This window comes from Oryx dammah, unplaced genomic scaffold, assembly GCF_014754425.2.
Source record: "Oryx dammah isolate SB20612 unplaced genomic scaffold, SCBI_Odam_1.1 HiC_scaffold_20, whole genome shotgun sequence".
In the NCBI taxonomy this organism is placed as follows: domain Eukaryota; kingdom Metazoa; phylum Chordata; class Mammalia; order Artiodactyla; family Bovidae; genus Oryx; species Oryx dammah.
This window is the reverse complement of record NW_024070204.1, coordinates 38,788,881-38,816,304: the sequence shown is the minus strand read 5'-3', so window position 1 is coordinate 38,816,304 and position 27,424 is coordinate 38,788,881. Positions and strand designations below refer to the sequence as shown.

At 39.0% G+C, this 27,424-nt stretch overlaps 1 protein-coding gene across 1 annotated transcript; it reads right to left on the bottom strand.

The window, feature by feature from the left end:
• Positions 1-4,993: 4,993 nt before the first annotated feature.
• Positions 4,994-18,953, bottom strand: FBXO4 (F-box protein 4). The gene is made up of 7 exons (XM_040262427.1): positions 18,726-18,953; positions 17,265-17,500; positions 15,119-15,339; positions 10,196-10,271; positions 9,909-10,084; positions 5,952-6,127; positions 4,994-5,551 (listed from the first exon to the last, which is right to left on the bottom strand). The coding sequence occupies exons 1-7, from the start codon at positions 18,912-18,914 to the stop codon at positions 5,462-5,464; spliced, it is 1,164 nt and encodes a 387-aa protein (XP_040118361.1). The 5' UTR covers positions 18,915-18,953; the 3' UTR covers positions 4,994-5,461.
• Between the last annotated feature and the right edge of the window lie 8,471 nt (positions 18,954-27,424).

Sequence of the window (27,424 nt, the reverse complement as noted above, 5' to 3'; positions counted from 1 at the left end):
TACTATTATCACTTTTTAATTTTTTTAATTCAAGTTCATTTCTCCTTTTTCATTTTTATAACCTCCTGTTACCTTGCCAAAAAAACCCCTATTTTTAAAGCAAACTTCATATATATTTTTCACAATTTTTGTGATTTTGTTTTGTATTTTTAATATTGTATTTTTGAGAGTCTAGCCTCTACACTAGATTTTTAATCTTTGCTTTTTGGTATTTGCTATCAGTTTTGTACCTTTAAGAATCTAATCTTCAGTATCCACTTTCACTCAGGGATGCGATTACTGACTTGATTGCTCTCTCCTGTTTTGACACTCCCTTTTCTTCCCCAGGCCACCTGTATCTCCTCCCTTCCCCTTCTCATCTCTACTTAACTCTGTGAATCTCTCTGGGTGTTCTTGGCTGTGGAGAACACTGAGGGAACTGATTACTGGCTAGATTGGTCTCTCCCTTTTTGACTCCCCCCTCTTCTCCTCTTGGTCACCTCTATCTCCCTCCTCCCTCTTCTCTTCTCTAAATAACTGTGACTCTCTCTGGGTGTTACAGACTGTGGAAAGCACATAGGGAATTGATCACTGGCTAGACCACTCTCTCCCCTTTGACTCTCCGTCTTCTCCTCCTGGTGACCTCTATCTCCCTCTTCCTTTTCTCTTCCATGTAACTCTGTGAATCTCTTTGGTGTCCCTTGCTGTGGAGAATTGTTTCACCATTAACTTAGATGCTTTATCATCTGTGCTGTATGGATGGAGAAGTCTTGAGGCTACTCTACAAATAAGACTGAAAGCCGGAGGCAGGAGGCTTAACTCCAAAACTTGAGAACATCAGAGAACTCCTGATTTCAGGGAACATTAATAGACAAGAGCTCATCCAAAAGCCTCCATATCTACCCTGAAACCAAGCTCCACCTAACAGCCAACGAATTCCATAAGAAGACATACCAGGCTAATTCTCCAGCAAAGCAGGAACACAGCCCTGACTGAGCATTAAAAGACAAGCTGCCCAAAGCCATACCAAAACCACAGACACCCCAGAACTCACTACTGGACACTTCATTGCACTCCAGAGAGAAGAGATCCAGCTCCACCCACCAGAACACAGACGCAAGCCCCCCTAACCAGGAAACCTGACAAGCCACTAGTCCAACCCCATCTGCAGGGAGCAGGCTCCACAATAAAGAGGAACCACAAACTTCCAGCCTACAGAAAGGGCACCCCAAACACAGCAATCTAAACAAAATGAAAAAGCAGAGAAATATTCAGCAAGTAAAGAACATGATAAATGCCCACCAAACAAAAAGAGTAGGAGATAGGGAGTCTACCTGAAAAAGAATTCAGAATTATAATAAAGATCATCCAAAATCTTAAAAACAAAATGGAGTTACAGATAAATAGATTAAAGACAAGGATTGAGAAGATGCAAGAAACATTACAAGGACTTAGAAGAAATAAAGAGTCAATCAATAATGAATAATGCAATAACTGAGACCAACAGCACTCTGGAGGGAACCAACAGAAGAATAACTGAGGCAGAAGATAGGGTAAGTGAGATGGAAAACAGAATGGTAGGAATAAATGAAGCAGAGAGGAAAAAGTCCAGAAACAATAAATGCTGGAGAGGATGCGGAGAAAAGGGAACCCTCTTACTGTTGGGAATGCAAACTAGTACAGCAACTATGGAGAACAGTGTGGAGATTCCTTAAAAAACTGAAAATAGAACTGCCATATAACCCAGCAATCTCAATGCTGGGCATACACACCAAGGAAACCAGAATTGAGAGACATGTGTACCCCAATGTTCACTGCAGCACTGTTTACAATAGCTAGGACATGGAAGCAACCTAGATGTCCATTGGCAGACGAATGGATAAGAAAGTTGTGGTACATATACACAATGGACTATTACTCATATATTAAAAGGAACGCATTTGAATCAGTTCTAATGAGGTAGATGAAACTGGAGCCTATTATACAGAGTGAAGTAACTCAGAAAGAAAAGCACCAATATAGTATACTAACGCATATATATGGAATTTACAAAGATGGTAATGATAACCCTGTATGCGAGACAGCAAAAGAGACACAGATGTATAGAACAGACTTTTGGACTCTGTGGGGGAAGGTGAGGATGGGATGATTTGAGAGAATGGCATTGAAACATGTATATTACCATATGTGAAACAGATTACCAGTCCAAGTTTGATGCATGAAACAGGGTACTCACAGCTGGTGCACTGGGATGGCCCAGAGGGATTGGATGCAGAGGGAGGTGGGAGGGCAGTTCGAGATAGGGTACACATGTACATCCGTGGCTGATTCATGTCAATGTATGGCAAAAAAACACCACAATATAGTGAGGTAATTAGCCTCCAATTAAAATAAATAAATTTTGAAAATACAATGTAAATATCTTAACAAATACTTAACTGCTAAAAAATGCTGATTATCATCATCTGCTGCTGCTGCTGCTAAGTTGCTTCAGGCATGTCCGACTCTGTGCGATCCCATAGATGGCAGCCCACCAGGCTCCCCCGTCCCTGGGATTCTCCAGGCAAGAACACTGGACTGGGTTGCCATTTCCTCCTCCAGTGCATGGAAGTGAAAAGTGAAAGTGAAGTTGCTCAGTTGTGCCCAACTCTTAGCTACCCCATGGATCACAGCCCATCAGATCATCATCTGAGCTATCAGCAAGTCAGAGTGGTAACATCAAAGATGACTGATCACAGATCACCATAACAAATACAGTAAAAAAAAAAAAAGCTTGAAATATTAAGAATTATCAAAATGTGACAGAGATATTAAGTGAGCAAATGGTGCAGGAAAAATGGTGCTGATAGACATGTTCAGTGCAGGGTTGCCACAAAACTTCAATTTGTAAAATACACAGTTATCTATGAAACGTAATAAAGTAAAGTACAATAAAATAAGGTATGTCTATATCTTGAAAAGAATAAAAGATTACTTTTATTACTTTTAAAATTTTTTCTTCTTTTAATTTCTTTTTAATACACATGACTGTTTCATCAAAAATTGATAACACTGTCTTCTGGAATTTATAATATATGTAACTACAATACATTCAATGCATGCATACTCAAAGAACTGCTCAGTCATCTTCGACTCTTTGCAACCCCACGCATATGTGCGTGCTCAAGTCACTCAGTAGTGTCTGACTCTTCACAACCCCATGGACTGTAGCCCGTCAGGCTCCTCTATGGAATTTTCTGGGCAAGAACACTTAAGTGGATTGTCATTTCCTTTTCCCGAGGGTCTTCCCGACCTAGGGATGGAACCTGTCTCTTGCACCTCCTGCACTGGCAGAAGGATTCTTTACCACCGTGCCTCAAGCCTACAATGACCTAAATTTGTACCTTAAAAATATAAAAAAAAAGAAAATTGAAGTTCTATAATTTAAAAAGCAGAAAAATAGAGATTAGAGCATAAATCAATGAAACAGAATATAGAATAAATCAGTAAGACCAAAAGCTGGCTCTTTGAGAATAATAAAATCAATAAGACTCTAGCCAGATTGATCATGAAGAAAAAAAGAAAATAAATTACCAACATCAGCAAAGAATGAGGTAACATGTACTTAGTCACTCAGTCATGCCCAACTCTTTGAGACCCCATGGACTGTAGCCTGCCAGGCTCCTTTGTCTATGGGGATTCTCCAGGCAAGAATACCTCAGTGGGTTGCCATGCCCTGCTCCAGGGGATCTTCCCAACACAGGGATTGAATCCAGGTCTCCTGCACTGTAGGCAGATTCTTTACCGTCTGAGTCACCTAACTACACATAATTAAAAGTGGAGAAGATGTATTTTTGGCATAATAGCATGAAGAGTACCATGTAATGGTTCCCCAGAGAAACTGGAGAAAATTAATTTTAAAAAATCATTAAAATCTAAGAGTACACAGCAAAACAACAACAACAACAACTCCTCAGTAAGAACAGTAAGAGTTTGTGGGATTTGAACCAAGACATCCCTCCTCCAGCTCATAAAGACAGAAACTCCATTCTAGACCAAGGCAGTCAAGGAAACAGCACTCTACCCAAGTCAGAGGGCTTTCTTTCTAGGAAAAGCAGGACGTCAGCATTTCTCACTCTTCCCCCAACTACAAATGCTCAAGTTAAGGGATGGATAAGTGCACCAAAGATGTGAGAGCTCCTTTCTTCAGAATGGCACCCACTTGTAGGATGGAGGCTGTTTCTTGGGCAGCACCACTGAGTCAAGGCTATGGTTTTTCCTGTGGTCATGTATGGATGTGAAAGTTGGACTGTGAAGAGGCTGAGCGCTGAAGAATTGATGCTTTTGAACTGTGGTGTTGGAGAAGACTCTTGAGAGTCCCTTGGACTGCAAGGAGATCCAACCAATCCATTCTGAAGGAGATCAACCCTGGGATTTCTTTGGAAGGAATGATGCTGAAGCTGAAACTCCAGTACTTTGGCCACCTCATGAGAAGAGTTGACTCACTGGAAAAGATTCTGATGCTGGGAGGGATTGGGGGCAGGAGGAGAAAGCGATGACCGAGGATGAGATGGCTGGATGGCATCACGGACTTGATGGACATGAGTCTGAGTGAACTCTGGGATATGGTGATGAACAGGAAGGCCTGGCGTGCTGCGATTCATGGGGTCGCAAAGAGTCGGACACGACTGAGCAACTGAACTGAACTGAACTGAGAATATAATGCTCTTTTCAACTGTAATTTTTAAATCCCTCAATTCCACTGAGATAGGACTGTTTCCTCTGCAAAAGGGAAGCAATTAGTGAGGAGGAGGTCATATAATCATGAATGTCTCTGGAATATTTTCTTCATGAGCAAGGAAAAAAATCTGGCTTTAGCACTTCATGAGCTTTCAGATAATTTGAAAACAGCAAGAATTTCCAGTTATTTTCACTGAATTAGTATTGAATAAGACAAAAAGTTAATTCCTACTATTTCAGAAAAGAAACAGAAATTGTATGGCCATACCAGTAAATGAAATTTCAGTGAATATTTCAATCTTTAAGCAGTATATTTATTAAAAATAGATAAAACTTATTTTCTGATAACCAGTTAAGTACCTTTGAAAAGAACCTATTGAAAGCTTAGTAAAGTTGCTATTCCCCACGATGGCAATCTTTGAACTGAACAGAAGAGAAATCACAAAGAATGAGAGAGGCACAAACTTGGTGGGGTGTTTTTTTTTTTTTTTAGAATTTAATATTAAAAAATATATTATGAAAGTTATTAAAAAATCTTAAAAGGTTCATTCTGGGGCCAAATGCTACCACTGAAACTTTTTTCTTGTAATTGATCTAAGGTAAAAAGTAAAAGTTATATAAAAATTAGAGTGGTGACAGCTGTCCAACATAAAGCCTACCTGCAAAAAGGCAGGGCAGAATGAGCTGACTTGAGCAAATATCCACACCACGACCTTAGTAACAAGTTTCAAATGCTTTCAGTTGCCAAGGTTGAAGAGGAGGATCATCTTGCATGCTTAGATTCTACTTCTTCAAGAATCCACTGAATACCATTCAAAAAACCAGTTAAAGTTTCAGCCTCGGTGTCTTGGACCTATGAGCAAATAAAAAGAGATCATTTGTTACTAAGAAACTAAGCACAAATACTTATAATTATGTGGGACATTTTTCTGGACACTCAAAAATGAATAGGACTAAAAAAATCCCAGTAAACTGTGGATAAATAACCAAGTTTTGTCTTCTAGAGAGTTTAGATTAAAAATACCATCTTCTCTTCTGTCTTATAATTACTATCAATATGAGGTTTATTACTTATCTTGGAACTCAGCTTTGATATCAAATATCTCCCACTGATTAAGCTACTAAAACTGACTTTCAGAATGCTATTCTTTTAAAAAGAATGAATAAGAAAGAATAAAGAAAAATAAAATCAATTAGAAATTAGAGTGAAAAATAAAATGAGATTTTTCTCACTAGAGAAAATAGAACCTTACCATCCATGGGTAGTTTAGATGATTCAGACGCAGCTCATGGGCCAAATAAAAACAGGGCATTCTTTTTACATTAGCTTGAGAAATACAAGATAAAACCAACATTGGTCTCCCGGAAGATCCAAAAGCTGGATCAGTCATTGCCATAATACGAGAAAATTCATCTTGCCATTCATGTCCTAAGGAATGTAGTTAAAATCCTTAATTTTCATTACTTAAAAAATAAAAAAATTGAAAACTATAAAAATTACTAGGATCCAAACATAATAAACTGCATCTATCCCTCTATTACTGTGTTCATTTACTGATCTTTCATAAAACTACATTAATCAGCCTTGCAAGGATCACAATTTAGATGAAATCAGAGAGAACAAAAACAGTACCACTTACATGTTTCTTGGTTTAAAAGCAAAACTACTCTAATAAAAGTATTTTCTTCTCACAAATTCTGTAGCCATCACTACCCTTTCTTTCAAAGGCCAGAGTTTCTAAAATTTAAACATATGATTGAGTCTAGCTTTTTTATTGAAACCGAAAATCTCTGCCTTTCAGTGGAAGGCAGTCTTTGACATTTGGTGGTGGGCAGAATTCTAAAATAACCCTAATAACTCAAATTCTTTTCTATTCCCTCCTCAGAGTGTGGGAAGAATCTGTAAACACATGGGATATCACCAACATGGTTAGGCTATATTACAAGACACAGCTGACTTCAAGAAAGGGAGACTATAATCAGTGAGCCTAATCTAGTCAGGTAAGCCCTTACAACAGATGAGATTCTTCCTAGTCAGAGAGATCCTCCATTGCTAGATTTGAAGACAGAGGGGTCACGTGGCAAATGAAGATGGCCTGTGAAGCTGAGAGCAGCCCCCAGCTGACAGCCAGCAAGGAAACAGGGACCTCAGATCTACAAAAGCAAGCTGAATTCAGTCAATAATCTGAGTGAGCTAGATAGCAGATTTTTCCCCAGAACCTCCAGAAAGGGATGTAACCCATCTCTCACCCTAATTTCAGCCTATGAGACACTTGACTGAGAACTCAGCCATGCTGTATTCAGACTTCTGACATAAAGAACTCTGAGCTAATAAATAGATGCATTTTTAAGCCACCAGGTTGGCAGTAATTTGTTATATATTAATAGAAAACAAACAAACATTGAATGTAATTATCAACACAGTATATTTAAATCTATCACATATTTATTGAATTTTGACTTGTCCCATCTATTCTTTGTTCCTTTTTGCCCTCTTTTCTTGTGATCTTTTGAACTGACTTCTTTAATGATTACATTTTATCTTCACTACTGGCTTATTTATCTCTGTTACACTTTTTTAGTGGTTGGTTGCTCAAAGATTTACAAAGTATATTTTAAACTTACAACAGTCTACTTTTAAAAAGTATTATATAACTTCACATATAGACCCTTACAACATTTCCATTTCTGACTTTCCATGCTGTGTAATATTTTACAATATATTTTATTTTAAAAAATATGTTTTCCTTTAAATAATGATAAAGAAATTAAACTTAGAGAAAAATATTTTATGTATAGCTATACTGTTTCTATCTCAAGGCTTTTTCTTTCTTTTTGTAAATGAAGTTCTCCACCTGGTATACTATTCTTCCTGAAGTTTCCTTTAATATTTATCGTAATAAAAATTTGCTGACTGTACTTTCTCAGATTTTGTTTGTCTAAAAAATGTCTTGATTTTGCCTTCACTTTGAAAGATATCTCTGCTGGATATTATCCCCCCACCCCACCTTTTGCAATACTATAAAGATTTCCCTTCATTACTATCTGGTTTACAGCAAAATTCTATCAGAAAGTCTCTGTTCTTATCTTCGGTCCTCTATATGTATGTTTTGCTTTGCCCTGGCTGCCTTCAAGATATTCTCTTTATCTTTTGTTTTCACCAGTTTGGCTATGATGTATCTGTATTTTTTATTTATAACAGCTGGAGTTCTTTGAGAATGTTCGATCTGTGGTTTATTGTCTTTCAGTAATTTTGAAATAGATTTGGTCATTATTTATTCAGAAATTTCTTTTTCCCTGTTCTTACTCCCTTCATATTTTGGGACTCCAATCACATATAAATTGAATCAGGGGTCCACATACCACACACTATAGATATTTAAGTATTAAGATATTTAAGATATTTAAGATATTTAAGATATAGATAAGTAAGTATTTTGGTAAAAACCACCAAGCCCATTCATTCATTCACAAACTGTCTATGGCTACTTTTGCACTATAGTATCAGAGCTGAGTAACTGTAAGAGATTATATGGCTCACATGCCTACAATATGTACTACCTAGACCTTTAAGAAAATGTCAACCCCTGAGTTAGAACACTTCATTGGTTTACCCCAGCTCTTCCTCTGCCCTCCACTACCAATTTTTTTCCTTTTTAAAACTTTTTATTTTTTAATTAATTTCTGGCTATGCTGGGTCTTCGTTGCTATGTGGGCTTTTCTCTAGTTGTGGCAAGTGGGGGCTACTCTCTAATTGCAGTACACAGGCTTATCGCTGCAGTGCCTTCTCTTGTTGCAGAGCACAGACTCTAGGGTGCATGGGCTTCAATAACTGCAGCACACACGCTCAGTAGTTGTGATTCCCAGGCTCTAGGACAAAAGCTCAGTTACTCTGTAGCATGTGGGATCTTCCTGGACCAGGGATCAAACCCATGTCTCCTGCATTGACAGGTGGATTATTGACCACTGGGCCACCAGGGAAACCCATCTCTTTAATTTGAGTAATTTTAATTGATCTATCTTCACATTCACAAAAGGTTTCCTTCGTTGATATGTCCATTGAAGGAACTATTCACCTGTTGTATTTTTGGTATTTAGCAAACCCATTTTACTTTTTCATAGCTTCTTTCCCTCTGCTGAAAATCTCTATTTGTTCACATATATTGGTCACTTTTTTTACTAGATTCTTCAACATATTAATCATAGTTCTTTTTATGTCCTTTTCTGAGGGTGCCAATATTGAGGCCATTTCTGGGTCTAGTTCCATTGACTGCTTTATCTCTTAAGAATGGGTCATTTCTTTTTTTTTTTTTTTTTTTGGTATCTTATACTTTTTAATTTAATGCTAGATGTTTTATGTGGAAGAACAGAAGAGACTGAGGTAAAAAGGATTTACTTCTACAAATGGGTATGCTTCTTCTCCTGTTAGGCCATTTATGCAGTGAGACAAGTCCAATTAGTCAATAGTTGAGCTGCATTTGGCTTTTGTTGTTATAGATAATTTCAGTGCACTATAAACTGTAAATGCTTTCAATAGTGGACTGCTTCTACCTTTTTCCAAGTGAGAATAATATATTGCATATTTATGCCCTACCTTGTTCACAAAGGGTTTGGGAAAGAAATTACAATTTTGGCTTATGGCCCAATAGTATTCTATTTTCATGTTATTTATCAATGTGAATGGCAATTATTCAGAATATATGGAGAGTGTTCTTAACTAATCCACTTTATTAAACATTCCACCAACTCTACTAACTCACAATCTACTATCTGGATGATTAAAATAACCTAAAATTTTTCATTTACCTGCATAAATTATTTGAATAAGGCCAAAAGCAAACAAAATATCAATAACTAAAAGTACAGAAGCATGAAACAACAAAAAATACTATGAAGTTATAGTAGCAAACTTCAGTGTGCATCAGAATTCTGTAAAGTTTGTTTAAAAAAACAGAGCCAAGACACAACCCACATCTATGAGTCATAATCCATCAGGATAGGAATCAGGCTGCCATGTTTTTAACAAGATCTGCAGGTGATCCTAACGCACATCAAGGTTTGAGAATCCAATATTGATTGTAATAATATTAATAGAATCACACTCATAAAATTAGCCATGATATTAATAAGCCACAATAAAGCCTATAAAATACTTTATTATTTGCTTTGCAAAGAAAGTGCTTTTAAAAAGAAAATAAGATAATGCTTACTTTTATGAGCTTCAGCATTTGCAACATAGATGAACCCATCAACAACTTCACACACCTTCTGAATTTGTGGAATTACACTGTACCGGCTCCCTTGTTGATCGTCCCCTTCATTCTGTATACTGAACATCTTGTTAACTGCACTTGTATGTTCTTCTCTTGCTCTATCTCTTTCCTTTCTATAAGAAAAATGTAAATATAAAACATAAACAGACACTAAACGGGCTTCACACCCTCTAAAATATTCTATTACTGATGCCTCAGGTAGGTTTGTAAGTAGGTAGCCTTACCTTGTAGTTGAATATAGTATTAGGATGTTGAATTTATGTTGATTGTTCAACTGAAAACTAACTCCTGATCCAATGCCTAAAGGAGAAAATTACAATTATCAAAACAAAAAATAAAGATAGCAAAAGATGACAATGCAAAAATTACTTAGTATAAAAAGAGCAAACAAAAAACTATGACAAGTTATATATAGCTTTGGAATAAAATGTTTATGTTGAAGAAAAGATGCTATATGCAATTTTCATTCACAAAATAGTAAATTATGGATACAGAATAAAAAAAACTCTTAGGCTTTAACATTGCTTTTTTTTTTACCATCATCACTATCATCATTAACTTTATTATCATCCTATCAGTAGCAGCTGCATCATAACAACTACTTCTACTTATCCTCAAGACTGACTTGGTTTCACTTTTTTTGTTTCTCATTAGTCTCATACTCCACGTATACATTCAGCCAAATGGGTTTTTTCCCTGCACTCTGAAAAAGCATTTTTAAATTCATGGTGTCTTAGAAAATTGAAGAAATACGGCAAACACTGAAATTTGGAATTAGATTGAGCTAGAATTTGTCACATATACCCATGTTTCTGTGAGCCTTGGTTTTGACACTGAAATATAGAAATAATACACATTTAGGGTTATTGTAAGCATTACATACATAACTGATAAGTAACAGGTGCCAAATATTACTTCTTACTATATTTTATATCTAAATCATTCAACACTATTATTTGTCCTTCTTTCTTAACTCTTTCCCTCCTTTGTGTTAACACTCAGGGGTTGATTCTACTCTTGCCTTCTGCAAAGATCTCCTCCTCTTTAGCTTTGTGTCTTTTTGCTATATATTAATAAACATCCTTTTAGATCTGTCTACTCTTCTCCATTCCCACCCCACACCTTTAATTTAGATATCATCATCTCTCACCTGAACTTCTGTAATCATTTCTAACTATGCTCCTAAATCCACTTCTGTTCCCTACTATCCAATCTTCTGACAGCAGTTGGAGAGATTGCTTTAAAATGTCTTTAATTATGTCTCTTCTCTTCAAAGCTGCTGCTCTTCAGATAAATAAAACTTTTAACATAATATGGCCTCTACTTACTCATTGTGTTGTGCTTAGTCACTCAATTGTGTCTGACTCTTTGCGACCCCATGGACTGTAGCCCACCAGGCTCCTCAGTCCATGGGGATTCTCCAGGCAAGAATACTTGAATGGGTTGCCATGCCCTTCTCCAGGGGATCTTCCCAACCCAGGGATTGAACCCAGGTCTCCTGCATTGCAGGTGATTCTTTGCTATCTGAGCCACCAGGGAAGCCTAAGAACAACTTCATCTTTCATATCCTTAATCCCTGCATTATAACCAATCTAGACATTTAAAGAAGCCATGCCATACTATCTTACATCACCATTTCAGGCAACACATTATATAGAGATCCTACCGGGGTCTGTAAGCATTTCAGGCAAAGAGGCCCTAGTCTTCCACCACCAGGGGACTTCCCAAAGATATCATAAAAACATTCTACTATGTTGGAAAAGATGGAAGTCAGGAGGAGAAGGGGACAACAGAGGACGAGATGGTTGGATGGTGTCACTGACTCAATGGATATGCATTTTGAGCAAGCTCCAGCAGATGGTGAAGGAAGCCTGGCATGCTGCAGTCCATGGGATTGCAAAGAATCAGACATAACTGAGTAACTGAACAACAACCATGTCTCTGATCTTTGTTTTCATCAGTTTAACTTCCAGAAACTACCTTCTCAACACATCTAACCTCAGTCCAGTAAGATGTGCATGCTGTTTTGCTCCACCTTGCCAATGACATCCCTTTACCCTTCCCTACGTCAAGGCTGTATATTGTCACTCTGCTTATTTAACTTATATGCAGAGTACATCCTGAGAAACGCTGGACTGGAAGAAGCACAAGCTGGAATCAAGACTCCCGGGAGAAATATCAATAATCTCAGATATGCAGATGGCATCGCCCTTATGGCAGAAAGTGAAGAGGAGCTAAAAATCCTCTTGATGAAAGTGAAAGAGGAGAGCGAAAAAGTTGGCTTAAAGCTCAACATTCAGAAAACGAAGATCATGGCATCCAGTCCCATCACTTCATGGGAAATAGATGGGGAAACAGTAGAAACAGTGTCAGACTTTATTTTGGGGGGCGCCAAAATCACTGCAGATGGTGACTGCAGCCATGAAATTAAAAGACACTTACTCTTTGGAAGAAAAGTTATGACCAACCTAGACAGTATATTCAAAAGCAGAGACATTACTTTGCCGACTAAGGTCCTTCTAGTCAAGGCTATGGTTTTTCCAGTGGTCATGTATGGATGTGAGAGTTGGACTGTGAAGAAGGCTGAGTGCCGAAGAATTGATGCTTTTGAACTGTGGTGTTGGAGAAGACTCTTGAGAATCCCTGGGACTGCAAGGAGATCCAACCAGTCCATTCTGAAGGAGATCAGCCCTGGGATTTCTTTGGAAGGAATGATGCTAAAGCTGAAACTCCAGTACTTTGGCCACCTCATGCAAAGAATTGACTCACTGGAAAAGACTCTGATGCTGGGAGGGATTGGGGGCAGGAGGAGAAGGGGATGACCGAGGATGAGATGCCTGGATGGCATCACGGGCTTGATGGACATGAGTCTGAGTGAACTCCGGGAGTTGGTGATGGAGAAGGAGGGCTGGCATGCTGTGATTCATGGGGTCGCAAAGAGTCGGTCACGACTGAGTGACTGAACTGAACTGAACCTTGCAGGATCTGAAGCACAGTTAGACTGGCAATTTCAAACAATTTCACAATTACTCTGCAGAATGAAATGGCTATTTCATAATCAGCCAATTCCCCCATATTCCCAACCTCTTATTGAAATGGGATCCTTCCACCTCATGACCCAACCTGAAACTGGCCTGTGCCTAGGTGCTGCTTCTCTTGCAGTGGGCTTCCAGGAACTAAACTGCTTATTCTCTCACATCTCAGGGTACAGAGATAAGTGCTCTCTTTACTTCTCAATGCCATGTCTTAAACCATTATTCACCAACCCTCTTGAAAAATCTCCACCTCTTTGAGACACACACACCATTTAGCTCTAATACCATCTCCCCATCCTTAACCTCGTCACTTATGAATCTACTTTTGATAATCCCTTTCTCCAAACATTCACTGAAGATTATATCACCTGGCTCACAATCTTTATTCTCAGAAACTTCCAAGTTCACATGGACTTCATATAATTCCCAAATCTTCATTTCTAGCCCAGATCTTTGAGACATGAATGCATAAAGTATTCCATAAAATCATTCATTTATTCATCAAATACATATTGAATATCTACTATGTGCCTAGCACTACAGATACAACTAAGTATAAAGCTGACAAGAGAGACTTCCCTGGTGGTCCAGTGGTTGAGAATCCATCTGCCAATGCAAGGGATACGGTCCAGAATGATCGCACATGTCGCAGAGCAACTAAGTCTGTGCACCACAACTACTGAGCTTGAATGCTGTAACTACTGACGCCTGCATATCTAAAGCCCATACTCTGCAACAAGAGAAGCCACCAAAATAAGAAACCTGAGCATTGTAATGAAGAGTAGCCCCAGCTCACTGCAACTAGAAAAACCCCCCACACAGCAGCAAAGACACAGGCAGCCAAAAATAGTTTAAAAAACAGAAACAAAAAAACCTCTTAAAAAAAAATGGCTGAGATTTCTGGTCTAATGGGACTCACATTCAAATGGCTAGCTTATAGCAGGCATCTCTGCTTGTATAAAAAGTTTCTCTTCCTACTCCTGTGTTTCCTTAATCTAGAGAATGACACCATCATCCAATATGAAAATAAGAGCCAGAAACCAGGAATTATCCTTTTTACTGCTGATACACATTGAGTCAATTACATACCCTTCATATTTTATCACAATATTATAGTGGTTTCTTAGTGGGTATTCATGCCTTTGGAGCCCCTTCTAATCAATTTTCCACTCAGGAGCCAGAGTGACCTATCTAAAATGCCATCTTGATCATCTTACTTTTCTGCTTCAAATCCTTCAATATAATGCTTAAGTTTGACATATAAGCATCTTCTCACCTGGCCCCACTCTAGACACACAGAGCTACTTCAAGTGTGTCATGCACACCCAGAACTTTGAGAATTTAGAGATGCAGTTCTCACTGCTTAGAATATTTTACCCTTTTTTGATGGCTTACCCCTGCTTATCAAAATGACTCATATAAGGCATCATGTTCAATGCAGAGCCTTCTATGACCCTTACCTTTCTACACAGAAGCTTATTACACTATATTCTAATCACCTGTACACATGTCTCTGCCCTCACCTAGACTAATCACGTTTCAGGGAAAAGAGGAGATTTTTGATGTTGTTTGTTTTAAATCACTACATCTTTAGTATCTAATAGGTATCCTCAACAAATGAAAAAGTAAAGCAGAAGCTAGACCACTATTACACGTTTATTATAAATCCTACTTACCAAATTAACTACATGGTTTCTGTTTTTTTACATGGTTGTTGTACCTGTTGTTTTTCATAGAAATGAAGGTAAGGTGACAATTTAGCTCTTTTTTGAAATTCCAAGACATATCAAAGTACTTTGAATATAGTAGATGCTGAATGGTTTTTACTGTAATCTTCTTTTAAAATATGGTACAACATTTTGACAACATACAATTTGCTTTCACATAATCTCATATTTTAGACTGAGGAAGTAAGAGAAAGCTTACATCTTATAAAAAAGTAAATTAATTCTTTTAGTCCATAGAGACATGACGGCTCCCATCCATCAAATTAGTACATTTCATTACATCAAAGAGTTAAATAATTAAAAAACTAATTTTTTTCTATGTAATACTAGAGTCAAGCTCAAAGTGTTTGAATTATTATGAATTGTACATTAACATGAAAATTACCATCAATCTGCCTCTGAGGCAAACCAGCTGTCGGGCAAAGTTCCTCAGAAGACATCAAACTCAACACCAAAGATGTATTTAGTTCTTCCAAACCTGGTCCAAACATGGCAAATCGCGGTTCATTCTGAATGATCAATGAGTGTAAAAATGAGGTGACAGCTCCATACACAGGACGGCTAGATTTTGAGGATCTTCTTGTATGTGGACAGCACATTTTATAGCTGTATAAAATTATCACAATTAGGAAATTAACACAGATACTTACTTAGCCATTTATTCATTCAACAATATATAATGCATCGAAAACTTGCTAGACAAAAGGGATACAACAGTTACCGTCCTAATCCTCATGGAAGGCAGTGCAGGACAGATACTATTATATCAATAATACACATGTCAAGTGCCATGACAGAAAGAGCACAAGGTGCTACGGGGGTGGTAGTGGTTAAGTAACTGAGGAAGTCTTCCCCAGGAAGTGGTCACTTTCTTTTTCATTTAGATTCTCTCACGAAACACTTGGTCTAACGTGTTGTAATGGTTAAAATTCACTACATAGAGCAGTGATTCTAAACCTGGGGAGATTTTGCACCCTCTGGGAACATCTGCTAATGTCTGGAGACATTTTTGTTATCACAACTACAGGGGGAGTAGGGCAGTGCTACTGACATCTAACAGATCCTGGGATGCTATTAAACATGCTACAATGCACACACAAGACAGTTCCCATAACACCCGGTGCAAAATGTCAATAGTGCAAAGACTGAGAAACCCTGCACTAAACTACATAGATTGTTAGCATAAATATGTCCTTAGAGGTAAAAAAGAAAAAAAATACTAAAAGCTACCAATATAACTGAATTTCTTAGAGTACTTCCATTAACACTAACAGTTCAATAAGTACTTATTACAGGTTACCTAGCAAACTAAGAATCATGTGAAAGAAACAACTTTTTCAATAGCCATAAATTTCTAAACAAGTGATTCAACATGTCATTGAAAATTAAAACAAAGTTGCTCAAATCTAAATAAAACCTAAAACCCTTTAAGTCAAGCTGGTTAAGACAATCACTAACTTTATAAGAAAATCATCTTTACTTAGGAATCTTGTAATTTAACAAGGAAAAAAAAAAGTCAATGTTGCAGCTGGGTAGATTTGGCCAAGCCTCACCACTTTAATTAGTCATATAAGCCACTTATAGTCTGAACTTCAGTTTTTAAAATTTGCATTATTTGAGCAATAACAATCAACCCAAGATCACAAGAATCAGAAATAATTTATATGCTCACAAATGGTCATGTTGTTTGCCATTAAATCGTTTCTCTCCAACCCCATGGACTGCAGCATGCCAGGCTCCCCTGTCCTTGACTATCTCCCAGAGTTTGCTCAGATTCATATCCACTGAGTCAGATCACAAATGTTCGTTACTATGATTATTACTATACCTATGAAAACATGGTTCCACAGCACCACAGATACACCTGATGTCTTGGCTGGCTGTGGGACAATGTAGAAGTAACCAGCAACTGAGACTACAGTGCTGTGCTGTTTAGCCACCAAGTCGTGTCTGACTTTTGAGTACCTGTGGAGTATAGCCTGCCAGGCTCCTCTGTCCATGGGATTTTCCAGGCAAGAATACTGGAGTGGGTTGCCATTTTCTCCTCCAGGGCATCTTCCTGACCCAGGGATTGAACCTGCATCTCCCGCACTGCAGAAGGATTCTTTACCACTGAGCCATCACTTCTTAAAATTATACACATGCACATTTTAGTCAATGAGTCTCACAGGACTAGATGTAATGGCATCTGTGTTGGAATAAGGATTCCAAATAACTTAAAATATGGGGGAAAAAATAAAAACCACATGTAGCTAGTAAGTCTAGCACAGGAAAATAATCCTCACCTAAAGCACAAATATTCTTCTTTGGTTTTTTTTAGGTGCTGTCTTGTCACAGATTTTTTTTTTTTTTTTTTTGGCTCTACAGTAGGTCCTGAATGATGTTATTTAACCTAATCCCCAATTCTTACAAAAGGACCCTCAGACCCAAAATTCATGCTACAAATTTGTAGGACCAAGACTAACTTAGGTTACTGACTTGCTATAATCAAATTAATATCTTCTTTTTAATTCATAAAACTAGATACTTACACTGCCATGTAGTCAAAAAATGCACCATTAGTGACCTCAGATATAGGCTTTTTTAAGATTTCTAGATCTGGGAGAGACTTCCAGTCAACAGAAGACCAAGAAGGAAGATCCCGCAACAGAAAATATCTCCACAGAATTGGATCTCGGACAGTTTCATTCCAATAATGACTTGTACTTCCCAACTGACATAGATCATGAGGTAAAAGAAATGACAAAATATATAGCTGTACATCAATCTGAAACAGAGGGAAGCAGCAGGTAGGTAAAGGGGATGAATAATTTACCTTGGCAGATAGGTTTTTTGAAAAATAAATTATAAATTAACAATTACACTGGGAAACTAAAGGTCAACTGAACAATCTATCGTTTTAATAATTAAATTTATCACAATAAATTACAAAATTAACAATTTTTATACTAAATAGCAAAAGATCAACAGTCATTATCTTTAATCATGAAATTTACCACGCTGAAGTTAATTTCCTGCCTCCGGGTAGAATCATAATGAACACTTCATTTTGACATACTGAACCATTCCTGAAAAACCACCCACTGTTCTGGTATTTTTCAAGCAAAATAATCAGTTTATTTAATTTCTCCTCAGGAATATTCTACCACATTATTTGCATTAAATTACTTAATGAAATAATATATTCTTCAAAATAAAATCTTTATCAAGTGAACAAACTTCTGATTTTATCATTAGATCAAATCAAAGAGTATATCTGTCACCTGTGTTCTTCTGTAAACATCTGTTAACTCTGCAAGAAGCATGGAGGAAATTTAAGCCTGCAGTTTTCAACTTCTGATGTACCTCAGAGGGAAGTGAAAACAGTCAGCTAAGATACAGAATTTTAATTTCTAAGATATTCTTCTCTCGCCGTTTTTCCATCTTTCTAAAAAGTTTAACAAAGAATGAGGTGTGTAATTCTCAAGGCCTGCTGTAACTTGAGGCCCTTGTAACTTAGTTACTTAATTTCACTTGTGGGTTTTGTTACTTGAAATACACGGTAAGACTATAGCCGCAAAACCCTCAGAGTGTGTTTTGATATGAGAAGCCTAAGATGAATAATGCTGAGAACACAGACGCTGAATGCTGTCCATGCTTTCCAAGAATGTCTGGAATCGTCTCAGCATTTCCTCAACCGGATGTTCAGGATGTCCCAGTCCCCAGGCTCGTTTTGGGGGAGAAAACCTGCGGGTGACCTGGCAGGTTACCAGGGCGCTCCTTGCAGGCGACTTTCGCAGCAACCTTCGGTCCGGCTGCCAGGCACCAAGCGTCAACGCTAAGGCGTCTCTTTTCAACTGCTGCCCCACAGGTGGCGACAGTGCCCGTAAAGCTGCATGGACCGAGCCAGACACAGGTTGCGCCCAGCGGGCTACCCCCTCCCCGGGCCCTCTAGAGGCCGCCCCAGCGAGCGCCCCTCCCTCCATTCCTCGCGGGCGGCGACCGGCGCTCACCGGCAGCCGCGTCAGAGAACTGGCCTCCTCGTCCGCCTCCTCTGCGGAGGCCCTCGGAGCCACCCTCTCCTTGCCAACCGACTGCCAGAAGTTCCTCCAGCCGCTAAGGAAGGCCGCCTCCAGGCGGCCCCAGTCGCTGTGAGAAGGCTGAGGAGAGCTCCCTCGGCTGCCAGGATCGCTTCCCGCCATGGCTGCCTACGCCTCTCCGGACGCGCCACAGAGTGACGCGGCGCAACCGCGCCCCGCCTCCTCCCCCTTCCCTTCCCCCTCCCGCTCCGCTCCCTGCGTTCCCCTCAACCCCCTCCCCTCCTGCTCCGCTCCCAGCCCAGATGAAGAAGCCTCCAGAGCCGGGGAGAGAATGGAGAGGTGGCCCAATTGAGCGTGGTTCGCAGCGGAGCTTGTAGCTCCCACCAGAAATCACTCACTTAAGGCCGCAACCTCAGGCGCGCTGACCTCACCCATTGATATAAGATCTCTCGCCCTTTGCCCCTCTATAACTGCGTTACTTCACCCAAGGCTGTCCTTCTGTGTGGAACTCATTTCTTCTTTGCGGAACTCATTTCTTCATTGCCTGGGTCTGAGCGACTCTTACTTATGCAATAGATGGCCCTCTTCCACTATTTGGTGCTTAATGCCTGACGCTGGGAAAGACTGAAGGCAGGAGAAGACAGGATGAGATGGTTGGATGGCATCACCAACTGATGGACATGAGTTTGACCAAGCTCCTGGAGTTGGTGATGGACAGGGAAGCCTGGTGTACAGTAGTCCATTGGGTCACAAAGAGTCGGACAGGGCTGAGCCACTGAACTGAAAGTGAAACCTGGTTTAACTTACTGTCAACCTACAGTTTCCAGGACATGCAGCTACCCATTCTCTTTGTGAAAATAATCAACTATGGAGATTTTTAAATTTCAGAATCAGCCTCTGCCCACCATTGTCTTATCTCAATTGTTAAAACATTCTCTCATGTATTACCCAAATCACCCATATTAAAAACCTTTTTGTTGTTGCAAACTTTTTGAAGTATTGATTTATAACGTTAATTTCTGGTGTGCAGCAAAGTGATTCAGTTATATGTATATATATATACTTTATATGTACATATATACTTTTTTATATTCTTTTCTGCTAGTTTAACACAGGCTATTGAATATAGTTCCCTGTGCTATTCATAGGATCTTGTTGTTTATCCATTTTATATATAATAGCTTGCTTCACCCCCTTCATCCCTCCCCCACCCCCTACCCCTTCACTGGTAAGTCTGTGATCCATCTCTGTGAGTCTGTTTTGAAGATATGTTCATCTGTGTCACGTTTTAGTTTCCACACATAAGTGATATGGTATTTGTCTTTCTCTGACTTCACTATGTTTAGTCTATGTCCAGTCATGTTGCTGCTAATGGCATTATTTTTTTTTATGATTCAGTAATATTCCATTCTATGTGTACATACCACATCTTTCTCCATTCATCTGTCCATGGACATTCAGTTGCTTCCATGTTGTGGCTAGTGTGAATACTGCTGCTATGAACATGAGGTACATGTATTTTCTGAATTATAGTTTTGTCCAGATATGTGCCCAAGAGTGGGAAATTAATCCCATTTTTTTTAATAGTCTTCAAAAATAGAACAGAGGATCAGCAACTTCACAAAACCATTTAAGCCTGTAAGGATCATGATAGTCTACAGGAAACATACATAAGTTGTGTGTATTTATACAAATAGTTAAATATATGTTTAACATAATATTCATCTCTATCTGTATCTGTATCCATATTTATATTCTACATAGCAGAGCGTGATAATGCTTAATAATGGACACAGTGCTTACGGGCTTGTATTTACATTTCAAAAGTAAATTATCTAGGGATCTAAATGTCAAATAACAGAAATCCAATAAAGCCCCAGAGGTTCTGTGAGATCTGAATATTAAGTTTCATCATTTATCTTGCATGCCATTGCTAGGAGCCAATAACCAACCCAATTTCAGGCTTAGTTCTGCAAGAGATTCCAGACAAGAAAAAGAACCATTAATTAATTGGCATTTCTCCCACCTCTCTAGGAATAACAAAAATAAATCAGTTTAAGTCTAAAGTACTAAAATGGTTCTCAGCTCTTAGAAAATGACTTCCCAGGGAAGTCTCAAAGTCAGTCATTCTTCTTTTCTGATGTCAAACTGATTAATGGTTTCAAACGTCTGATCCATTCATAACTGAATGCTCCAAAAACTTCTCACTTCAAAGGATTTAGCTTATCAATGATTGTTATTTGTTTACAGCTGAAAAATGTTGCTATTCCAATTTCATAATTCCTTTTATTAGATAATTAAAGAAAAATTATCCCTCATCAACCATTTGAATACCCTCCCCAAGACTGGAATTGGCTTTATCTCCAAGGAGCCCTACTTCACTTTAATGGGAAATGGTATTTGGACATTATTTAGTGGTCTTCATATACATAAAGTAATGTTCAAAATTCTCCAAGCCAGGCTTCAGCAATACGTGAACCATGAACTCCCTGATGTTCAAGCTGGTTTTACAAAAGGCAGAGGAACCAGAGATCAAATTGCCAACATCCGCTGGATCATGGAAAAAGCAAGAGCGTTCCAGAAAAACATCTATTTCTGCTTTATTGACTATGCCAAAGCCTTTGACTGTGTGGATCACAATAAACTGTGGAAAATTCTGCCTCTTGAGAAATCTGTATGCAGGTCAGGAAGCAAGTTAGAATTGGGCATGGAACAGACTGGTTCCAAATAGGAAAAGGAGTACGTCAAGGCTGTATATTGTCACCCTGCTTATTTAACTTCTATGCAGAGTACATCATGAGAAACGCTGGGCTGGAAGAAACACAAGCTGGAATCAAGATTGCCGGGAGAAATATCAGTAACTTCAGATATGCAGATGACACCACCCTTATGGCAGAAAGTGAAGAGGAGCTAAAAAGTCTCTTGACGAAAGTGAAAGAGGAGAGTGAAAAAGTTGGCTTAAAGCTCAATGTTCAGAAAACGAAGATCATGGCATCTGGTCCCATCACTTCATGGGAAATAGATGGGGAAACAGTAGAAACAGTGTCAGACTTTATTTTGGGGGGCTCCAAAATCACTGCAGATAGTGACTGCAGCCATGAAATTAAAAGACGCTTACTCCTTGGAAGAAGTTATGACCAACCTAGATAGTATATTCAAAAGCAGAGACATTACTTTACTGACTAAGGTCCATCTAGTCAAGGCTATGGTTTTTCCTGTGGTCATGTATGGATGTGAGAGTTGGACTGTGAAGAAGGCTGAGCGCCAAAAAATTGATGCTTTTGAACTGTGGTGTTGGAGAAGACTCTTGAGAGTCCCTTGGACTACAAGGAGATCCAACCAGTCCATTCTGAAGGAGATCAACCCTGGGATTTCTTTGGAAGGAATGATGCTAAAGCTGAAGCTCCAGTACTTTGGCCACCTCATGTGAAGAGCTGACTCATTGGAAAAGACTCTGATGCTGGGAGGGATTGTGGGCAGGAGGAGAAGGGGACGACCAAGGATGAGATGGCTGGATGGCATCACGGACTTGATGGACATGAGTCTGAGTGAACTCCGGGAGATGGTGATGGACAGGGAGGCCTGGCGTGCTGCGATTCATGGGGTCGCAAAGAGTCGGACACGACTGAGCGACTGAACTGAACTGAACTGATATACATAAAGGGATGAGTTATTGTTTCCTATTCAAATTTAGAACTATAAAATTTTTACCTTAATTTCACATCTCTTCTCTTACACTGAAAATTCTCATTTCTAATTACATACATTTCAATTTTCAAACTTAAGTATCAAGGAGGTTGATTTCTTTCCAGTTCTTTTTGCCTTTGGGGATATCACACTAAGGGTGTCCAAATTACTGTGTTTTAAAGATAACTGATTCCAAATGAGGAAAGGAGTATGTCATGGCTGTATATTGTCACCTTGCTTATTTAACTTACATGCAGAGTACATCATGCGAAATGCTGGGCTGGAAGAAGTGTGAGCTGGAATCAAGGTTGCCAAGAGAAATCAATAACCTCAGACATGCAGATGACACCACCCTTATGGCAGAAAGCAAAGAAGAATTAAGAGCCTCTTGATGAAAGTGAAAGAGTGAAAAAGTTGGCTTAAAACATTCAGAAAACTAAGATCATTGCATTCAGTCCCATCACTTCATGGCAAATAGATGGGGAAGCAATGGAAACAGTCACATACTTTATTTCGGGGGGCTCCAAAATCACTGCAGATGGTGACTGCAGCCATGAAATTAAAAGATGCTTGCTCCTTGGAAGAAAAGCTATGACCAAACTAGACAGCATATTAAAAAGCAGAGACATTACTTTACCAACAAAGGTCCATCCATCTAGTAAAAGCTATGGTTTTTCCAGTAGTCATGTATGGATGTGAGAGTTGGCCTATAAAGAAAAGCTGAGCACCAAAGAATTCATGTTTTTGAACTGTGGTGTTGGAGAAGACTCTTGACAGTCCCTTAGACTGCAAGGAGATCCAACCAGTCCACCCTAAAGGAAATCAGTCCTGAATATTCATTTAAATGACTGATGCTGAAGCTGAAACTCCAATACTTTGGCCATCTGATGTGAAGAACTGATTCACTGGAAAAGATCCTGATGCTGGGAAAGACTGAAGGCAGGAGGGGAAGGGGACGACAGAGGATGAGGTGGTTGGATGGCATCACCAACATGATGGAATTTGAGTAGGCTCTGGGAGTTGGTGACGGACAGGGAGACCTGGCATGCTGCAGTCCATGGGGTCGCAAACAGTCAGACAAGACTGAGTGACTGAACTGAAAGGTAACTGAAACATTCCTGTATATTGAAGCCACCAACTTGCTACACAATTACAGTTAGTTTGCTTCATTTTGCTTTGGATTTTTAGGAGTTTTAATTTTGGATGTTATCTTATTTTTAAAAAACTGCAAAAATGTAGTATGTGATTCCCAAGCCAATGGACAAAATTCACCATATATTCAGAGAAGTCTAGTTTACATCCTGATCCCCTACATCTGATTCTGCTCCCCCATCTCCTCCTTTCACCATAGATAACCATTTTTTAAAGTTTTTTTTAATATAAACAAGGTTATACAAACACATTTATACTCTTTCTTAAATAGTACTGTATACCTTTTCCACCTTTCCACTTAATAATACCACTCCATAGCATTTCAAAGAAATATTCCTCTTTGCTTTATAAAGTTACATGCTACTTATAAAGTTACATGCTACTCAGTCATGTGCTTTTACCATGGTTTAATCTATTTTTAAACAGGGTATGCATAATATTTAGATGACTAATATTTATTAAACGCATCTGATTTGTGAGTTAAATGTGAGACCAAAAGTTAAGTGTGAGACCAGAAGCCCAGTAAATGAAGCTGAATGTTAACTGTGGAAGTTGGTATATTATAGCAGGTATATACACATTTGGAGAATGGGCTGAAAAACTTCTGAAAATTGTAGGTTTTCTTCCAGCCATACTAATTGTAAACATTTAAGATGCCTATAGTCAGTGACTTCCTCTCTGAAAGCTGCTTCCCATTTAGAATGCCAGCACCACTTGAACTAAGCAAACGTTAGTGACTGCTCACTAGCCATAACAAGAACCAGCCATTTGGGAATTCCCAGCCAGCCCAGTGGTTAGGATTCCGTGCTCACTGCTGAAAGCCTAATTTCAATCCCTGGTCAGGGAACTAATATTCCAAAAGGGACAAGGCCAAAAGAAGGGGGAGTTAGTTATTCTGGTTGATGAGTAAGGCAGATAGTCACTTCAGTTGCTCAGTCATGTCCAACTATGCAACCCTAGGGACTATAGCACACCAGGCTTCCCTGTCCGGAACCGACTCCAGGAGCTTGCTCAAACTCACGTCCTTTGAGTCCATGACGCCATCCAACCACATCTCATCCTTTATTGCCCCCTTCTCCTCCTCTCCTCAATCTTTTCCAGCATCAGGGTCTGTTCAAATCAGTGAGTTCTTTGCATCAGGTGCCCAAAGGACTGGAGTTTCACCTTCAGCATCAGTCCTTCCAATGCGTATTCAGGGCTGATTTCCTTTAGGATTGACTGGTTGGATCTCCTTGCAGTCCAAGGGACTCTTGAGATTCTTTTCCAACACCACAGTTCAAAAGCATCAATTCTTTGGCTCTCAGCATTCTTTACAGTCCAACTCTCACACCTATACATGATTACTGGAAAAACCACAGCTTTGACTAGACAGACCTTTGTTCACAGTGTCACTGCTTTTTAATATGCTGTCTAGGTTGGTCATAACCTTTTCTTCCAAGGAGCAAGCATCTTTTAATTTCATGGCTGCAGTCATCATCTGCAGTGATTTTGGAGCCCCAAAATATAAAGTCTCTCATTGTTTTCATTGTTCCCCCATCTATTTGCCATGAAGTGATGGGGCCAGATGCCATGATCTTTGTTTTCTGAATGTTTAGTTTCAAGCCACCTTTTTCACTCTCCTTTCACTTTTATCAAGAGACTCTTTAGTTCTTTGCTTTCTATAAGGGTGATGTCATCTGCATATTTGAGGTTCTTAGTATTTTTCCCAGCAATTTTGATTCCAGCTTGTGCTTCATCCAGCCTGGCGTTTCGCATGATGTATTCTGCATATAAGTTAAATAAGCAGGGTGATAATATACAGCCTTGACATACTCCTTTCCTGATTTGGAACCAGTCTATTGTTACATATCCAGTTCTAACTGTTGCTTCTTGGCATGCAAACAGATTTCTCAGGAGGCAGGTAAGGTGAATCAAGGTAATTTGGAAGCGGTCAAATAGGAGATGACAAGAGTGAACACTGATTGACATTTTAGGAATCACTGAACTAAAATGGACTGCACTGGGTGAATTTAACTCAGATGACCATTTTATCTACTACTGTGGGCAAGAATCCCTTAGAAGAAACGGAGTAGCCCACATAGTCAATAAAAGAGTCCAAAATGCAATTCCTGGATGCAGTCTAAAAAACGACAGAATGATCTCTGTTTGTTTCCAAGGCACACCATTCAATATTACAGTAATCTAAGTCTATGCCCTAACAGGTAATGCCAAAGAAGCTGAAGTTGAACAGTTTTATGAAGACCTACATAACCTTCTAGAACTAACACCCAAAAAAGATGTTCTTTTCATTATAGGGGAATGCAAAAGTAGGAAGTCAAGAGATACCTGGAGTAACCGGCAAATTTGGCCTTTGAAAACAAAATGAAGCAGGTCAAAGGTTAAGAGTTTTGCCAAGAGAACGCACTGGTCATAGCAAACCCCCTCTTCCAAACACAAGAGAAGACTCTACACGTGGACATCACCAGGTGGTTAATACCAGAATCAGATTGATTATATTCTTTGCAACCAAAGATGGAGAAGATCTATACAGTCAGCAAAAACAAGACCAGGAGCTGACTGTGGCTCAGATCATGAACTCCTCATTGCCAAATTCAGACTTAAATTGAAGAAAGTAGGTAAAACCACTAGACCATCCATTTATGACCTAAATCAAATCCCTTCAGGTTATACAGTGGAAGTGACAAATAGATTCAAGGGATTAGACCTGACAGACTGCCTGAAGAACTTGGACAAAGGTTTATTACACTGAAAGGAGGCAGTGATCAAGACCATCCCCAAGAAAAAGAAATCCAAAAAGGCAAAATGGTTGTCTGAGGAGGCCTTACAAACAGCTGAGCAAAGAAGAGAAGCTAAAGGCAAAGGAGAAAATGAAAGATATACACATTTGAATGCAGAGTTCCAAAGAATTAGCATGGAGAGATAAGAAAGCCTTCCTCAGTGATCAATGCAAAGAAATAGAGGAAAACAATAGAATGGAAAAGATTAGAGATCTCTTCAAGAAAATTAAGAGATACCAAGGGAACATTTCATGCAAAGATGGGCACAATAAAGGACAGAAATGATATGGACCTAACAGAAGCAGAAGATATTAAGAAGAGGTGGCATGATTACACAGAAGAACGATACAAAAAAGATCTCCATGACCCAGATAACCACGATGATGTGATCACTCACGTAGAGCTAGACATCCTGGAATGCGAAGTCAAGTGGGCCTTAGGAAGCATCACCAGGAACAAAGCTAGTGGAGGTGATAGAATTCCAGTTGAGCTCTTTCAAATACTGAAAGATGATGCTGTGAAAGTGCTGCACTCAATATGCCAGCAAATTTGGAAAACTCAGCAGTGGCCACAGGCCTGGAAAAGGTCAGTTTTCATTCCAATCCCAAAGAAAGGCAATGCCAAAGAATGTTCAAACTACGGCACAATTGCATTCATCTCACACACTGCAAAGTAATGCTGAAAATTCTCCAAGCCAGGTTTCAACAGTACGTGAATCATGAACTTCCGGATGTTCAAGCTGGATTCAGAAAAGGCAGAGGAGCCAGAGATCAAATTGCCAACATCTGCTGGATCACAGAAAAAGCAAGAGAGTTCCAGAAAAACATCTGCTTTATTGAATAAGCACTTCAAATATTAACTCGTTTTTTTCTTCCAACCTGTGAAGTAGGTATGATTATTATTCCTGTGTTAAACAACAGAATGCTAAGGCACACAAAGGTTAAATTTATATGGTGTCACAAAGCTAGGAAACAAGAGAGCTGGGGTTTAATGAAGCCTCTGGCTCTAGAACCCGTATTTCTAACCACTAAACTACTCTGTCTGAAGGTTATCAGG